Source organism: Melospiza georgiana, chromosome 5, assembly GCF_028018845.1.
Source record: "Melospiza georgiana isolate bMelGeo1 chromosome 5, bMelGeo1.pri, whole genome shotgun sequence".
Lineage (NCBI taxonomy): Eukaryota > Metazoa > Chordata > Aves > Passeriformes > Passerellidae > Melospiza > Melospiza georgiana.
In genome coordinates, this window is record NC_080434.1 from 50,975,378 (window position 1) to 50,990,303 (window position 14,926).

Genomic DNA, 14,926 nt, shown 5'->3' on the forward strand with positions numbered 1-14,926 from the left:
TCGTTCCTCATTGAGCAACGTTCCCCAGATGAGGCAGACACGTCTGATTCATGGTTATTTGACCTGTTGACTTGTGTTTGTGCTGCATTTGTTGCTGAGATGGCATTCGTGCTTCTTGCAGTGGTGCTTAGGTGAGGCTGCCTGCTGGCCACCATTGGTGTGAATCATCTGAGAAGGTGAAGCTGTTGATTTTGCTGTAGTGCATAAAAAGTGAGAAGTTATCTTTGGAGACTTCTTTTCATTAAAACCAAACAATTTAAACTTGCACATGGAACCCACTGCAAGAAACAGATGGGATAAAAACATACTTGACCTCTGTTCTTTCTGTTGTGCTACTGAGTGGAGAGTGCTCCTGGAATTTCACTTGCCCTCAGTCATTAATGCAAAGTCTCCTTCTCCCTTCAGTGCCTGACTTGATCCTCAGTGTGTGTAGGGGGTGGGGGAGTATGCTTCCCTTAGGATGAAATCCTGGATCTGCTGAAGTCATTGGCATCTCTTCAAACAGACTGAGTTTCTGTGCCTTCTTTTCCTTTAGTTTTGCTTTTATTTAGATGCAGAACACTGAAGTAAAACATTTTCATTTCAAGATTTTGGAATTTCAGAAAAAAACCCCACAGTACTTTCTCCCACCTCTTTCCTTTTATTCAAACTTTTTAATCCTCCTGTCTTCCCAGTTCCTTTTTGTGCTTCCCCTTGTTTGCCTAGAGGGACAGGATCTGTACTACACATGTGGTATGGTGGGCCAGCTCTTCATCATGCTTCAGCCCAGCTATGAAGACAGATCAGATATGAAGCTAGTGATTCCCACAGGTGGCCAAACATTAGGACAACATGTTGGATGCTGTTGCTGGCCCATTCTCTGCAATTTTTTACATAGAAAGCTTTGATGCAGATCTCTTATTACAAACAGGATGCTTTTCAGTTTCAATTCTTCATTTATATTGTGCATCCACTGCTGGAAGGTGACCAGTGGGAGGGCCAGAGATTCAGAAGTGACTTTACAGATTATTTATTATTGACCAGATTATTTTTTTCCATTTGGAAAACACTGAAAGTGTTCCTATTTGTACCACCATGCTTCCAGCCTGGACAATGAACACTCCTTTTCAGTTAACTTTTTTACTGTGGAATTAAAAACTGACAATCAGTCTCGATCAAATCCGGTGTTGGGATGGTGTCCCTTTTCTTCAGAGGATCTTAACAGAAGAAAAATTGTTTCTAAATCATCATAAGAATTGAGACAGCTAAGCTAGAAATACAAAACAAAAAAGAGATATCTCATCTTTCACTCTGTACAGTGTGGGTATTTTATTACTTAACCTATTTAGATAGCGTAGATCAAGTGTTTGCCAGTATTGTTGAGCCTTGCAGACAAGCAGTCTCACTCTGATCTCATGCAGTGAAATAAGCCCTCTTTAAGCTAGAAAGACTGACTGAAAGGCTCATGCTTCCACCAACTCCAGCAGAGCTGCATTAGCCAGAGGCTGTGCACTCACATCTGCTGCATTGCTTCCAAGGAGACAAAATGAGATCCTTCTGTTGAAATAAATCCCTGGCAAAGCAAAGCATGTGTCCTTTGAATGATGCAATGATACCTTTCATTTCCAGAGGTAATACCCAGATTTCCCTGAATCTATTTTCTGTCATAGTATGACTCTACCTTGCTGCTGTCTCCCAATTTTCAAAAAATGTGGTTTTAGCATGTGAAATAACAGTTAAAATTGTCCTGTGGCATGGGAGCTATTACTGTACTGCACCTCCCAGGAACAGAATTTGCAGCACTCTGGTAACTCTGTACAGCATTTTTACAGTCTCTCTTTTGAAGTCATGCATCCTGCCAAACTCAATCCCTTTGGGGCTGCAGTTCCTCTTACTCAAGAGTGCTCTTTTTGTCCATAAATTAGTGTCCCAGCCATGCTGATTGGTGGGATTTGTTTTCATCTGAAGAGATGCATGTGCAAAATACAGGCATGTTTTTCTAAGTACAACTCCCAGTTCAATACAAAATTTATTGTGTTAGACATGTTGCCTTACTTAAGACTATTTTCTTCAGGAAGGAAGTTTGCTTGGCCTTCAGTAAACCAAGTTCCCTCATGCACAAGTACCTAAGTAGAGAGGCACCAACTCTCTGTCCCCACACCTTGCTTATCATCACCACCAAGTTCTCTTGGAAGTGGAGATAACACCCAGCTGCTGTGCAATGAAAATCACACTGTTTGAAATGTAATGCCATTAAATGGGGTCTTCCAAATTCAGATGGAAATTATTTTGCTACCTGTAATTCCACATTCAAGCAGAGTAAAGCCACTGATGTCCTGATATCCTGTAGCAGGTCTCTGATGCCTCAAGCACATTTGTTTGCCTTGTTAGATTTTGTATGTTGATGCTTACTTTGTTGTGTTTCTTTGTGCTGGTATCTCTAGTGATGCTGCATTACCTTTGCCCTGCACATGGAGTGCTTCTATCTGTTAGCACAGCCAGGGCACCAGGGAGGCTCCCCAGGTCATGCTGGTAGAAACCTCAGCCTGTGGAAAGGTTATCCCAGCAGTCTGCCATTCTGCAGCATGGGCTCACACACACATAGGTTAGGCTTGGTTTGCGTTTTTTTCAAGCAGGTTTGCATAGCAAAGATGAGGCTGGTGTTTCAGGATGAGCACATGCCCTCTGGTGCTGTTCTGTTCAGCCATGTTTATCAGATGGCCTGAAGCCAGTCCCTCTGCCTGAGGAGCACCTGCACACAGACATAAATCAGTCATTTGGTGTGGGAAATGTGGCTCTGTGGAAGTCCTGAGCTATGTTAATTGAAAATTACTCTAATTCCTGTTTTATTTTTCAACATATGAAAACATTATTTTTGTTTTATTATTTAGTATTTATTTTTACGAATGGATAAATTTTCAAAATAAATTAGTATTATTCAGCTAAGTGCTATTTTCTTATCCCAGATATTTTACATTATTTCCTTCCAACTGTTTGTTCACAAATGAGATAATTTATTGTCTTGCAACTAGTTGTTCCAGACATATTCTTTGTTTCAGTCACTGGGTTAAAAATTTAATTTCTGCTGTGAGTTTTGTCTGCTTTTACTTCAAAATAATTCCTGTTTAGGTCTTTCTGGTGCTGCATGTCATTGCAACAATAAATAACAGTATGTTGGCTCCTCTGAGTCTTTGGTCGATTAGTTTGAAATTAGCAGTTTAATGCAACCATAGCTTAACACTTTGCTGCCTGTATGTTTGAGTAGCTGTGTATACATCCGTAGGTATGCATAGCAAGGACAGAAGCTGTGCCTAACTTTAAACTTAAACTGGACTTGCAGATGTTGCACACATATCTCATTGTGATGTTTAGATATTTGATCACATTACTTCTTGCATGATGTGGCCCAAATTATGGAAACTGTTTTGCATTATTTGCCATTTATGTGGTTGAGAAGAGTGCAGTCGATTTATTCAGCTTGGAAAAAAAAGTGGGCAAGGTTGAAGATGAATAGACTTTAAAACATGTAAGATCTTAGAGTCAGGAACTGCATGCTGAATGCCATAGAGACCGCAACAGGAGACATTTAAAAGCAAATGTTTAGAATTCTTGTGACCTTCTGGAACTGATTATGGTGATGTTGCTGATTTTGGGTTTGGGTCATAGGTGAGTTTTTTTATTACATTTGAGTGTAATAGTATCATCTAGCATTTCTTCTGCAGAACTTGCTCAGATTAGTCCTCAAATGGTAAATTAGTAATTTAAGAACTTTTAAAGTGGCTATGGGAGAGAAATAGTCTGGTTTGTACCTTGGAGTGTAAGAGTTATTTCAAGTTATCATGACATTTGTGTGTCTGTTTGTGTGTATGTGCATAAATTTGGATAGCAGAAATGAGAGAGACTCAGGAAAAAAGCAACCATAATAAAATATCTAGTAGAAGGCTTGAAGGATAGACTAAAAAGGAACTTTTAATTCCAAAAAGAGATTAAGAGCAGCAGTATAACAAGAGGTTATTCATCTATCATGTTACATTGAGTCTCCATAATTTGATATGTTTTTCTGGTATTCATTTGCCCAGGAACTGTAAAGCAACACTACCAGGTATGCAGACCCATGGAAGAAGTGTTTGTGTCTTTGTGTCATTTTTTTTTCTTTTCCTGTTCTCAGCAGATATATGGAGTGATCATTCATTTCAGACAGACCCAGACTTACCACCTGGTTGGAAAAAAATAAATGACGTTGCTGGGATCTACTACTGGCACATACCAACAGGAACAACTCAGTGGCAGCGTCCCGTGTCCATCCCAGCGGATCTCCAGGGCTCACGGAAAGGATCGCTTGGTTCCATTACTCCATCTCCTACTCCAGAAACTGAGGTAACCTGCTGTGTCTTCTTGGGGGCTACATACTGCAAGGAAAATTGAAATAACCTTTTGAACTTGCAGGCTTAGCTGATAGCTAAGCTGGCCTAATAATGTCTCAAAGTGTAGCTACTTGTTGTTAATACCTCGTAAGTATCTATTCTCTATATTCATTTTATAATGGTGATGCTTGATAAAACACCCTAAATTTTAGATATGTAGGATGAAATCAGACATGTCTCTGATAAACTGGATAGGGAGTGCCTGATGAGAGTGAAACTTTCCCAGTTCTGAAGCATTGCTGCATTGTATGGATACAGGATACATACAATTTTTGCAAATGACAGGAGACTTTTGGCTGGACCCTTTGTTTGCATCTTCTTTTTGGCTCTTTTGGCAGGAGTATCACAAAAGGACATATCAGTCTTCATTTGAGACACTAATTCCTTCACGGGGTAGTTTCTATTGAATAAGCATGAAGTGTTCTCAGGTGTAAGTCTGTCAATCCTGCCAGTACCAATATCTATCAGGCTTTAACTAGAAACAGAGAGATACACTCTGCCCTCCACATGTGCTGAAAGAGCAGTACCTGGTACTGTCTTTAAAAATAATGCTTTCAGGCACAATCCAAGGGTTTGTTTGGTGTCATGTAAGTAGAAAATAAAATTAATTCTCATAAATAACACTATTTTTCAAAAAACACAATCACTTTGTTTGAGTATGCTGGGAAGACTTTTATGGAGTTAAATACTAGTGTAAGATAATGTTGGTTTTAAATTATTTTTATGTATGGAATTTTCAGAAAAATGTCCACAGCTCTGTCAAGGAAAGTCTTTGTACTGGCTCTGAGTTTTGGATCAGGCAATCCCTAGGGGTTTGGTTTATTGGTTTTTAATTCTTTTAGAGAGAACATTTTTTTACTTTGTTCATATATCCATCAAACTGACTTACATGGAAGTTAAGAGGAGTTAAGGACATTCAAGTATGTATTGCCATCTTGACCCTAAAACTTTTATCCTGTATAGACTTAAATACATACAGTCTTGTTCATTATTTTAGAAAGTTGTTCTCACGTGTTCATAAATGCGACTCATAAGGTCTGCAGACTTGAACACATTTCATTATTGTGCACCAGGCATGCTGGAAATAATTTCTGAGAGGATTCATGGAAAAAGAACTGTGACTGTTACAATTCTGGTAGAAAACAAGAAAAAAACCTCAGAAATGCTGAATGTAAAGGGCTGCACGAGCTTCTAGTATAAATTCCTGTCATGTACATGTGAAGAATATAACTTTAGTGTTATTATTTTTCTACCTCTAGAATGTAGAGAATGGGACCTTAATTAGTAAATTATAGATGATTTTCACAAAAACCCAGTAATCAGTATGGTTGGTAAACTGCAGAGGAGAAGGAAAACATATTTTCATTTGAAATATTTTTCTACTTCTGTTTAAAGTGTTTTTACAATTAAAATTTCAGACCTACTGGTACAGTATTTTTACATGTATTTTTAACCTTTCATGATTTTTTGCTTTAAATGAAATATAGTTGGTGATTATGAATAATAATCATTAATTCTCAACAGCATCACCAGAGTATAAAATGTGTGCATTATAATAACACAGATTTTAATACAGTATAGATGTATTAAGTTAGACATACACATGTAGTAGACTCACCTATGTTTTGATATGGCAGTTCTAATTCAGCAAGGAATTTGTTTCAGCAAAGACTTATGCATAGACTGTTCTATGGCAGCACCAAGATGATGTACTGTGCTGTAAAAGGTGATACAGAAATAAGCACATCCCCAAAATTCATATTAGTATGATAACTTGTTATTTTATTTGTAGATATAGGCAAAAACGTTTGCTTTTTGTCAGTTTCTGCATTCATTGGTCAGCATCTTAGGGTCATTGAAGCAGTACTGGCTTTTTGACTCAGTGATCATTAAGACAACATTCCAATCCAGTACCAGCAGTCTTGGAGTATGGGAGCTCAAAACAAGAGCATGAATTGGGCCCAGGATTTTGTCCACTTCCAAATAATGAAACAGCTACAGAGGCTCCAGGCATGGCTGGAGTTATAGTGGGAACTATTAGAAGAACTCCTGCATTTCTTGAAACCACAGATGCCAAGCTTTACTAAAAGGAAGTGGAGGAAGAATCCTTTGTGATTCAGCTGGTTCTGAACAAAACCCCAGTGCAGAGCAGTAAGAGAGAAATAAGTCATAGTGTGTGTGTTTAAGATAGGAGTAATGAAATAATTTGACAGTGTCAGCTACCATGAATTTTTGGGTTTTAGTCTCTCTGCAGTTGGTTCATGCCATCACTGTATCATCTCCAAGTCACTGGCAGGCAATATTTGTTTCAATTCCTGCTCCCTGCACTGCTGCATACCCAAGTGCTCCTTTCCCTCACTGGGAAAGAATAATACAGGTGTCTGTGATAAGGTCAATCTGACACTTCACAGAAGATTGGGAATTCAGTCTAGGCTGGGGGCTCCCAAAGGCCTCTACCACTGCCAGCATCCCTTGTGGTGGAGAGCTTCCACCTCCCAGCTGGACCCTGTGTGAGCTGTGTACTGCTGCTTCCCTCATTGCTGCTGGAAGCCTGTGCTGCAAGGGAATGTGTTTAGTTCATTCCCCCATGCTGGATATGTATTGCTTCATTCTGAAAAGGTTTTAGGCAGATAAAAGAGTATAATCTAGGATTGAGGACTGGCATGGGTAGTATTTGATATCTGAACCAATTGGCTTCTGTGAGTCCATAAAAATACCTTATCTAATTTACATTTGTCTGTAAAGCATCATGTGCCAGTCTTGAAATGAGTTTATTTGGGCTCTTTCAGGTTATGAGTTTGTCAAACAACCATTTAGAAACACCATTTTCCCCACCCCCACAAGTAACACCTTTTTACTCTTTGTCTTGTTTCCTCCTTTTTTTCCTTAATTTTATTTTGTGTCCCTGTCTCTTAAATAATGTAATATACAGAAGCTTTGCTTCATTTGGTAGAATGTGGCTCACAGCTGAGGGCAGTCAACAAAGAACAGATCAATTCAGCCATTTTTATGTTGTAGCTTACTCTGGATATTTAGCATAAAGAAAAACAGTTATTACTGTTGAACAGAGAATTTTAAAAAACAGCAGGGAGGAATGATGCTGTCGTGCATAGAAATGGAAAAATGTTTTAAAAAGGAAAATAATGTGAAAATGTCTTACTTTTACATGAAGTGCAAGGCAATTTTTCTTTCACAAGATAATCAGTAAATTTCAATCCAAAGCAATTATGGGTTAAGCATTATGCAAAAATCCTGCTGATTTAACAAAAATGCTAATAAATGCTAAATATGAATAGCCTGTAACATTCCTTCCCTTCCTCCCCCTCAAAAGTATGAAAATGTATTTTGGTTTTGCACAGCTGTTGAAATTTGACTTCATTTTAGATCTGTCGTTTCTCTTGTGTGTTGTCAAATTACTTTCTTTTTGAATCCTTGTCTTTTGTAACATTCTTTTCCAAATTTTAGAAATTTTGCTGCCTCTTTCCCATTTCCTGTGCAGAGAAAAATCTGTTGTGTTTAAGTTTCAAAAAGAGCTTCTTTGAGATCATCGGAGAATTTGGTGATAGTAGTTGTGTCTTCTTATAGCCTAACTCATCCCAGGTCTTGAACACCTCTAGAGGTTCTTCTGTAGGTAACATAACCGCCAGCAGCTGGTAATTAAAGAGAGGGGACTTGGGAGGAAAAGGTAACAACTCAATTAATTCAAAGGCACATTAGGAAACAATTATTCCTGGGAGTTGTTTCTCACAAAATAATTCCTCCAGTGGGGATATACTGAGAATGCTTCTGTGGTGAGAAGTCCTCCCTGCAGATGAATACTTTGGGCCATATGAGTGGGTACCACTTCAGCTTGGGGCTGAGCTGGACAGCCCAGCAGAGCTCATGTTAGAAGGGGAATTAGTTTCAGGATTTCTTGATTTGGCTCTGGGTCTCCCAGCAATCAAATCTCCTGGCTTTTATTGAGGACTGTGCGAATTCTCTCCAGGTGAGACAGAGGAGAGAGGCACTCCAGCATCAGCTGTTCTTCACCAGCTTTACAGAAAAGCCTGAACCTCACTCAGGTTGTTTAGTGCTAGACACACTGCTACTTGCTTGATTGTACCACTGAACACCTCTGAAAATCTTTGAGAAACTTGAATGGAAAAGGAGAGGGTGGGTGCTTTGTTTGGTTTGGGGTTGTTTTTTAAAAATCTGGTAGACTTTTCAAAACTACTTTTTCAGCAAGAAATCTCTGCATTCCTTACTAATCCTTCTTCCCTTCTTGTGCTTTCTCTCTAGAAATATTTGATTTTTACTTTGTGTGTATCTTATGCTTGTATATACTTTTTTTGTGTTTCAGTACTTCTAGTTCCAGTACCATTAGGGTCTTTTAACAAAAGTAATCAAATGGAAATCCTAATGTTTCCCCTGAATTGCTGTTGATCAAAGGCTGTAGCAGCTGTGGCCAACATTCATATTCAGATTCATTTTGCTTGCTTTTAAGATCATAGTTAAAGAGTAATTTCATTGTCTGTTTCTAATTTATATTAACTTTCCTTGTTTCGATCATTTGTTTTGGTAAGTAACTGTTAGAGGCATGTTTTCTCTCCCCTTCCCTCCAAATGCCATGCTATAGTGGAGTAAGTAGTTGAAGTTTGAGGTGATCTGTTCCCTAACCCATCCTGTAAATATCAATGCTAACAACGGTGTCTTGTGTTTTTTTTTCTTTTTTTCTTTTCTTTTTTTTTTTTTTTTTATCAATGTGCTTCTTCCTGTGTGAATAATTATGTGTCTAGAAACAGCCATGGAGTGATTTTGCTGTACTGAATGGGGGAAAGATTAATAGTGACATTTGGAAGGCAAGTATATTGTCAGATTTTAGAACCTTTACTACTATTACCCTTGTTTTTTTGCATGGCAGTGGCTGTTTTCCCCTTTTATTTTTCCATGAATGTCATTCATAACCTAGGCCAAAGTGAATGGGGGTATTGCTAGGGATGTCTAGCTCACAAACATGCTGCCTTTTCTATCTTTCCACTTGGAATGGATTCAGTCTAAGCTAGCAGGGCAACTGCCATGATGTAACAAATAAGATGCCTGCACTGAATGAAATGCAGCTTGAGAAATATTTATACATATATATGTATCTATATATGCATGCCTCTTTTCAACTTCAGCCAGAAATACTATCGCTTCTTTGCAGGGAGGATTTAATTTCCCTTTGAGATAAGAAATAACATGATGGTGTACTTAATACTATTATAATAGTATTAAAACTGTACTAATAGCATTGCCTCTATCTCTAGGACCTGCATGCAGCCACTGTGAACCCAGACCCAAGTCTGAAGGAGTTTGAAGGAGCAACGTTACGCTATGCCTCTTTGAAGCTCAGGTACAATGACTTCAGAGGGCTCAGTGGAATGACCAACTCTGTTTTGTGTTGTGCTGTAATTTTCATATGATTTTAAGACTGATATTGTTTCGTTTTGTTTTTTTTTTTATTCCACAGAAATGGTCCACAATCTGATGATGATGATTCTTGTAGCATCAACAGTGATCCGGAAGCCAAGGTCTGTATGAAGATCCACAATGGCATAACAATTAAAAATCTAGCAGTTGTAAGCATAAACTTCCAACGTGCAGAATGTCTCCTAAGTTTTGAAATAAAGTGTACCCCTCCTCTTGGCACAATGTGGATTGACCATGCAAGACTAATTCCATCAAAGGAGTTAGCAGATCTAAAGCTTCCTTTGGTTGGGTCAGGCAAGTGTGACTTATTTTGAAATCATGTAAGCTGGGAAATTGGATTTTAGAGCTCAAGATTCCACTGTCCAACTGTAATAACTGTCCTCTTGCACAACTGAGTGTCTGAGAGAGAGCTCTGGTTTTTATTATCTCTAGATGGTTTCCAGGCGCATTCAGTGACAGAATTTGCTCTTTATTTTCAAGTTTGTCCTTTTTTAAAGTATTCTTCCTTTTTTGTGTGTCTGCTTCAACTTACAGCTACTAACAAGGAAGTTACCTTTTAGAACAAGAAACTTCATTTTTTGGAAGAGAGAATGCTACTTTGAGAATGCACTTCATAGAGAAAAATTAGGCCATTATGTGAGAAAGCACCATTATTAAATCAAAGCTTTTACTGTTGGAATCTAAGGGTTTTGAGGAGAAAGAAGCAGCAGAAAGTTTTGTATGCTTGCATATCTATCTCCAGATTTGCCTTGTTGATAGTTTTGCCTTTTGCTTGCATCCATTATTAAGGGTGTATATAAATCTGTGTAATTGAAAATACAAGTAATTTAAATAAGTATTTTGGCTGTTCCATACAGCTGCAGCAACTGACAGGATCTGAAGCTACTTATTTGCAGGAACAAATATGTATGTATGATACAGAGTTGATAATTTTAATAGCCTTATGATACATTTTAAGAGAGAAAACAGACTGATCATGGCACCTAATTTTTCTTTGTCATCTTGATTATTTGGCTTGTGATATTTAATTGAGATGTAAATAGTTGTACTTTGCTTGGCTCACTGGTAGTTTAAAAACAAGTGCTAAATTCTGAGCACAGTAAATGGAGCTGAAGGAGTGAGAAGCTTTAGGTTCCAGTCCTGAGAACAATGGAGTTGTTCCTTTCATGATGAACCTTATGGTATGGAAAGCTTTAAAGGGAGACAGTATTTTGGTATGTCTATGATTTTACCAGGTGATTTGCACTGAGTATTTTTTGAGCTGTTCCTGCATGGAAGACCATGGCAGTAGTTTTGTGGACAAATAACTTGTGCCATCACTTCCCTTCCCTCTCTCACTTGCTGTTGAAACTTCACTTTTTTTGGATCAGGTTCCTCTCTGGTGTCTGTGAAATGGGGCAGTGCCAAAAGCTTGTCTTCTTGTGTCTACCACAACTGGTTTTGTTTTACCAGTTCAGGTAAAACTATGCTGATAATGCTTATATACTGAGCACTGAAACAGTCACAGAAGTGATTGAGAGGAGCAAGACAAGAAATAGAGGAGAAACTAGACATGTTTTTGCCTTTTTAAAAATCAGTTGGTTCAAAGCACCTTGCCTGATTTCTGCCCAATGCAGATGCTGTGCAGGGGCAGCAGTGACCCCAGCAGATATAGTGTGGCTGGCTGCAGGTGAAGCTCAGCAGTGCTGACACTGATTTGCAGCAGGGGAGGCTGAGGGCAGAGCTGTTCAGTGCATCTGCCTCTGTCCCGAGGACAGGGCACCTATGGCCATATCTCACAGGAATGCCAAGTGGTCCAGAAACAGCAGGGGCAATCTTCACCTCTGGAAAATGCTCTGAGACTTTTATTTCTCACATGGTTGGGAAGGGGATGGGGTAGGTGGATTCCTTGCTAGTCCATTTTACCCCAAATATGAAAGACTGAAAGACGTCTGATAGGCTTTGAAACAGATGACTTGAAAAAATCAGATATTTTTAGCCTTTTAGACTCTTCCCTGCCATATTATCTGCCTTAACTATCTTTGATTAAAGCTCGCCTTTGTGGGGCAGCAAGCACAGATAAATCCTTTGTCTTCATTTTATCATAAGAAAAGAGAAGAAATGGGGTTTTTTTTGCTCATTAAACTATCTATTGGAAGAATTTGTTAAAATGAACTTTGTTAGAGGTGTGTTAGAGATCTTAAACCTATTTAAATCTAATTATGACATTGACCAGTACATTTGTGAAAAAAACAGTTGTCTCTGTGGCACATTTAACGCTGTATTTCAGCAAAGGGAACCGTGCCACCTTGTGGGAGGCTTTAGTAGTTCTCCCCTAGAGAGTCAGCTTCTGCAAAGATTGAAGCACTGCAAAACATGCCTGCTTTGGAAAAAGCATGTAATATGGTTAATGTAACGGTTGTAAGAAAAGTGACTTATGCAGCAACCCATTTAAGTGTCATAATTATCAGTAAAGAACAAATGTTTCTCTGTGTGCTTTCTTCACGTGCTTAAGATGCAGTTCATGGTTTCATGTCCGTGGTGTCTCGGTCAGGTTACTGCAGAAGGTCACAAAGGAGAAGTGGAAAGAGGAGAATTATTACCTCCAGCTTCTTGATATCATCCATTTATTTCGGTAGAAATTTCTTGAAGAGATGGCTTATTGTGCTTGATGAGGATCTAATTCTGCATGTGAAACATGCACAGCTAGAAATGAGTTTTGGATTGGTGCTTCCCAGGAGACAGATCGTAACCTTCCTGGTTAATTTATAGAGCAATGTGTGCCTTCCTAATTGAGTTTCAAGGAAGGCAAAAGATGCTTTTAGCAGTCCCAGACTGTAAATTCTTCTGGGTTGTCTTTTTTTTCATTGTTGTAAAATACAATGTTCCTATGTAAAAACATAGGAAGGTGCTAAATTTTTTCTTTTGTCCGTATATAGAAACAGAACCTCTGGGAAACCTGTCACTGTCCCTAGGAATGGCACAGATTTTCAGATTCCCTATCCACATTTGTCTGCTCAGCAAAGCTTCACTTTTCCAGCCTCACCATTTTAGAGCTATTTAGAGCATTTTTAGCTATGTCCATTATCTAAGAATGGGAAGAATGTGTTTAAACCCGTGCAAGTCCTAGGCATTTACTCCAAAAGACTGTTTTCTGCTTTAGAAACCAATAAATGCTCTGGATCTCAAAGGAAGAGAATGAGACTGTTTCCAAGAGAGAGCATCAAGAGATGTTGATAACAAGTATTTAAATTTAGTGATTCACCTGTAGTTGAATGAAAACGCAACTTGAAGACATGCAAAATGAGTTGGTGATAAATTTCTGGGGATTACCTGGCCTTTAGGGTTTAACCAGATGGCCTTTGGTAAGCTGACTTGTGGCTGTTGTGAAAGTGGCCTGTAAATCAAATTAATCTATCTAAGCACTATCAAAATAATTTTACAAAATAACGTGCTCCCCAAAGATTTAATATCCATATCCTGACTGCTTTTCTTACTATAGAAGCAGGGGTATGTGTTTTGGAAACATTGTATATTTGCTTCTTTCTGGTTTTTTCCAGAAGAAAACCTCCTGCTTAGACACAGGTCAGTGTGTATCTGTGGGGATGGACATGAATCTGATTTCTGACCCAAGTGAAGACTTAACCTGAGAGGAGCTTTTGTCATGTCCAGCAATCCCAAGAAAGTATTATTTTCTTACAGTCAAAGCAGCTTGTAAATTCTTGATGCAGGCATGGAGTATTCAGCATTTTCCAGCAGTCCACCTCAGCTGCATTACAGTCTTCTTATGAGCTCATAGAATGCTGCAAAAAGCCTCAATTCAATTAATTTCAATTAATTAAATTTGAGTTTATTCCACCTTAAGTCTCTTTTCAAAATTAGATTAAATCTAAAAGAGAAATAGGATATCTTCAACAGTTTTTCTTCCAAAGTGGTATTTTTGCTTGGTTTTTGGATTAGGAATGTGTTTCTTTCAAAACAGTCTTTTGTTTTCATTCCTTAGGAATAGCACTGGAAGAAATCTTTACCTATTTCTTTACCCTTATAAGGGAATCACAGTGCATTAATTTCAAGTTTCTTCTTTAAGTGTTTTTTGTGGGGCTTTTTTTCTGCTTTGACTAGTCTTCCTGACAGACTGATTCAAGTGTAATCTGCCATTCCACCTTTGCAGCTCCTGGGTAGCAATGGTGAGTGGTGGAAGAGGCTGTTTCTAAACTGGGTTGTTGTTCCTGAATTTGGCTGTTTGCCATTAGCAGCACCCTCACATCTATAGAGCTGCTGCAGGTAAATTATGCAGGTGCTTGAAAATGTTCTGCTTCAAAAGCAGCTTTAGAAACAGGCAGCTAAAGCACTAAACTACATATCCTCAATGATTTATTTTTTAAATAGTCCTTCTCATGTTGTGCATTAGACCTTTCAGAGAATATGTTTCCTTGTTCTTTATCTCTGTGAATGATAGTTATTACTATTGACATCTGTTGTATCTTTAGGTAAAAATTCCTAATGTCCTGATGTGATGTACATCGTAATACAGATTTCTGGCTAGAGGATATTTGCTTCCACCTTGTTCCTAAATGGAGTCTTGTTTAATCAAATACGAAGATGAGTTCAGGGCAAGGAAGATGCAGCATTTTCCCAAATCTCATGGATTTACTTTATAAGGGCACTCCAAGTTACAGTATGGGGTTTTTTTGTTATACTATATGTAAAATATAAATATCTGGGATAATATTGGTTTCTCTGGGTGTGGATTGAAGGCACTTGAGGTGGTAGTTCATGTTCGGACTCAGGTGTTGATTATTCCTTATCAGTAAAACAGTCTCACTGCTGTGAGTTCGGCAGCTTTTCATCAGAAGGCACAAAATGGCTAACAATCTCTTGTTACAAGGTCTTTTAAGACTAAACTATCCAGTTAAGAAAGGACACCTAGATTATATTCCCTTTTAACCCAATAACTGATCCCAAAGGGCTCACAATGTGGACTTTTCTGCCCAATTACAAAATGCCACCCAAACCCATGAAGAAGAAGGAAGCAGCATAAAGAAGAAACCCAGGATGACAACACCCTGTGCCCTCCATCTTGCTTCCATCCACAA

The 14,926-nt window shown here is 38.5% G+C and overlaps 1 protein-coding gene across 5 annotated transcripts in view; it reads left to right on the forward strand.

The window, feature by feature from the left end:
* The window catches only part of APBB2 (amyloid beta precursor protein binding family B member 2), a 163,704-nt gene that overhangs the window by 95,078 nt on the left and 53,700 nt on the right, over positions 1-14,926 (forward strand). For 2 of the 5 annotated variants that reach the window (XM_058023907.1, XM_058023908.1), the window contains 4 exons: positions 4,148-4,356; positions 9,179-9,241; positions 9,689-9,774; positions 9,892-9,952. In XM_058023907.1, the coding sequence (XP_057879890.1) occupies positions 4,148-4,356; positions 9,179-9,241; positions 9,689-9,774; positions 9,892-9,952 (419 nt within the window). The remainder of the gene's footprint in view (positions 1-4,147; positions 4,357-9,178; positions 9,242-9,688; positions 9,775-9,891; positions 9,953-14,926) is intronic. The other 3 variants (XM_058023909.1, XM_058023910.1, XM_058023911.1) reach the window with 3 other exon arrangements.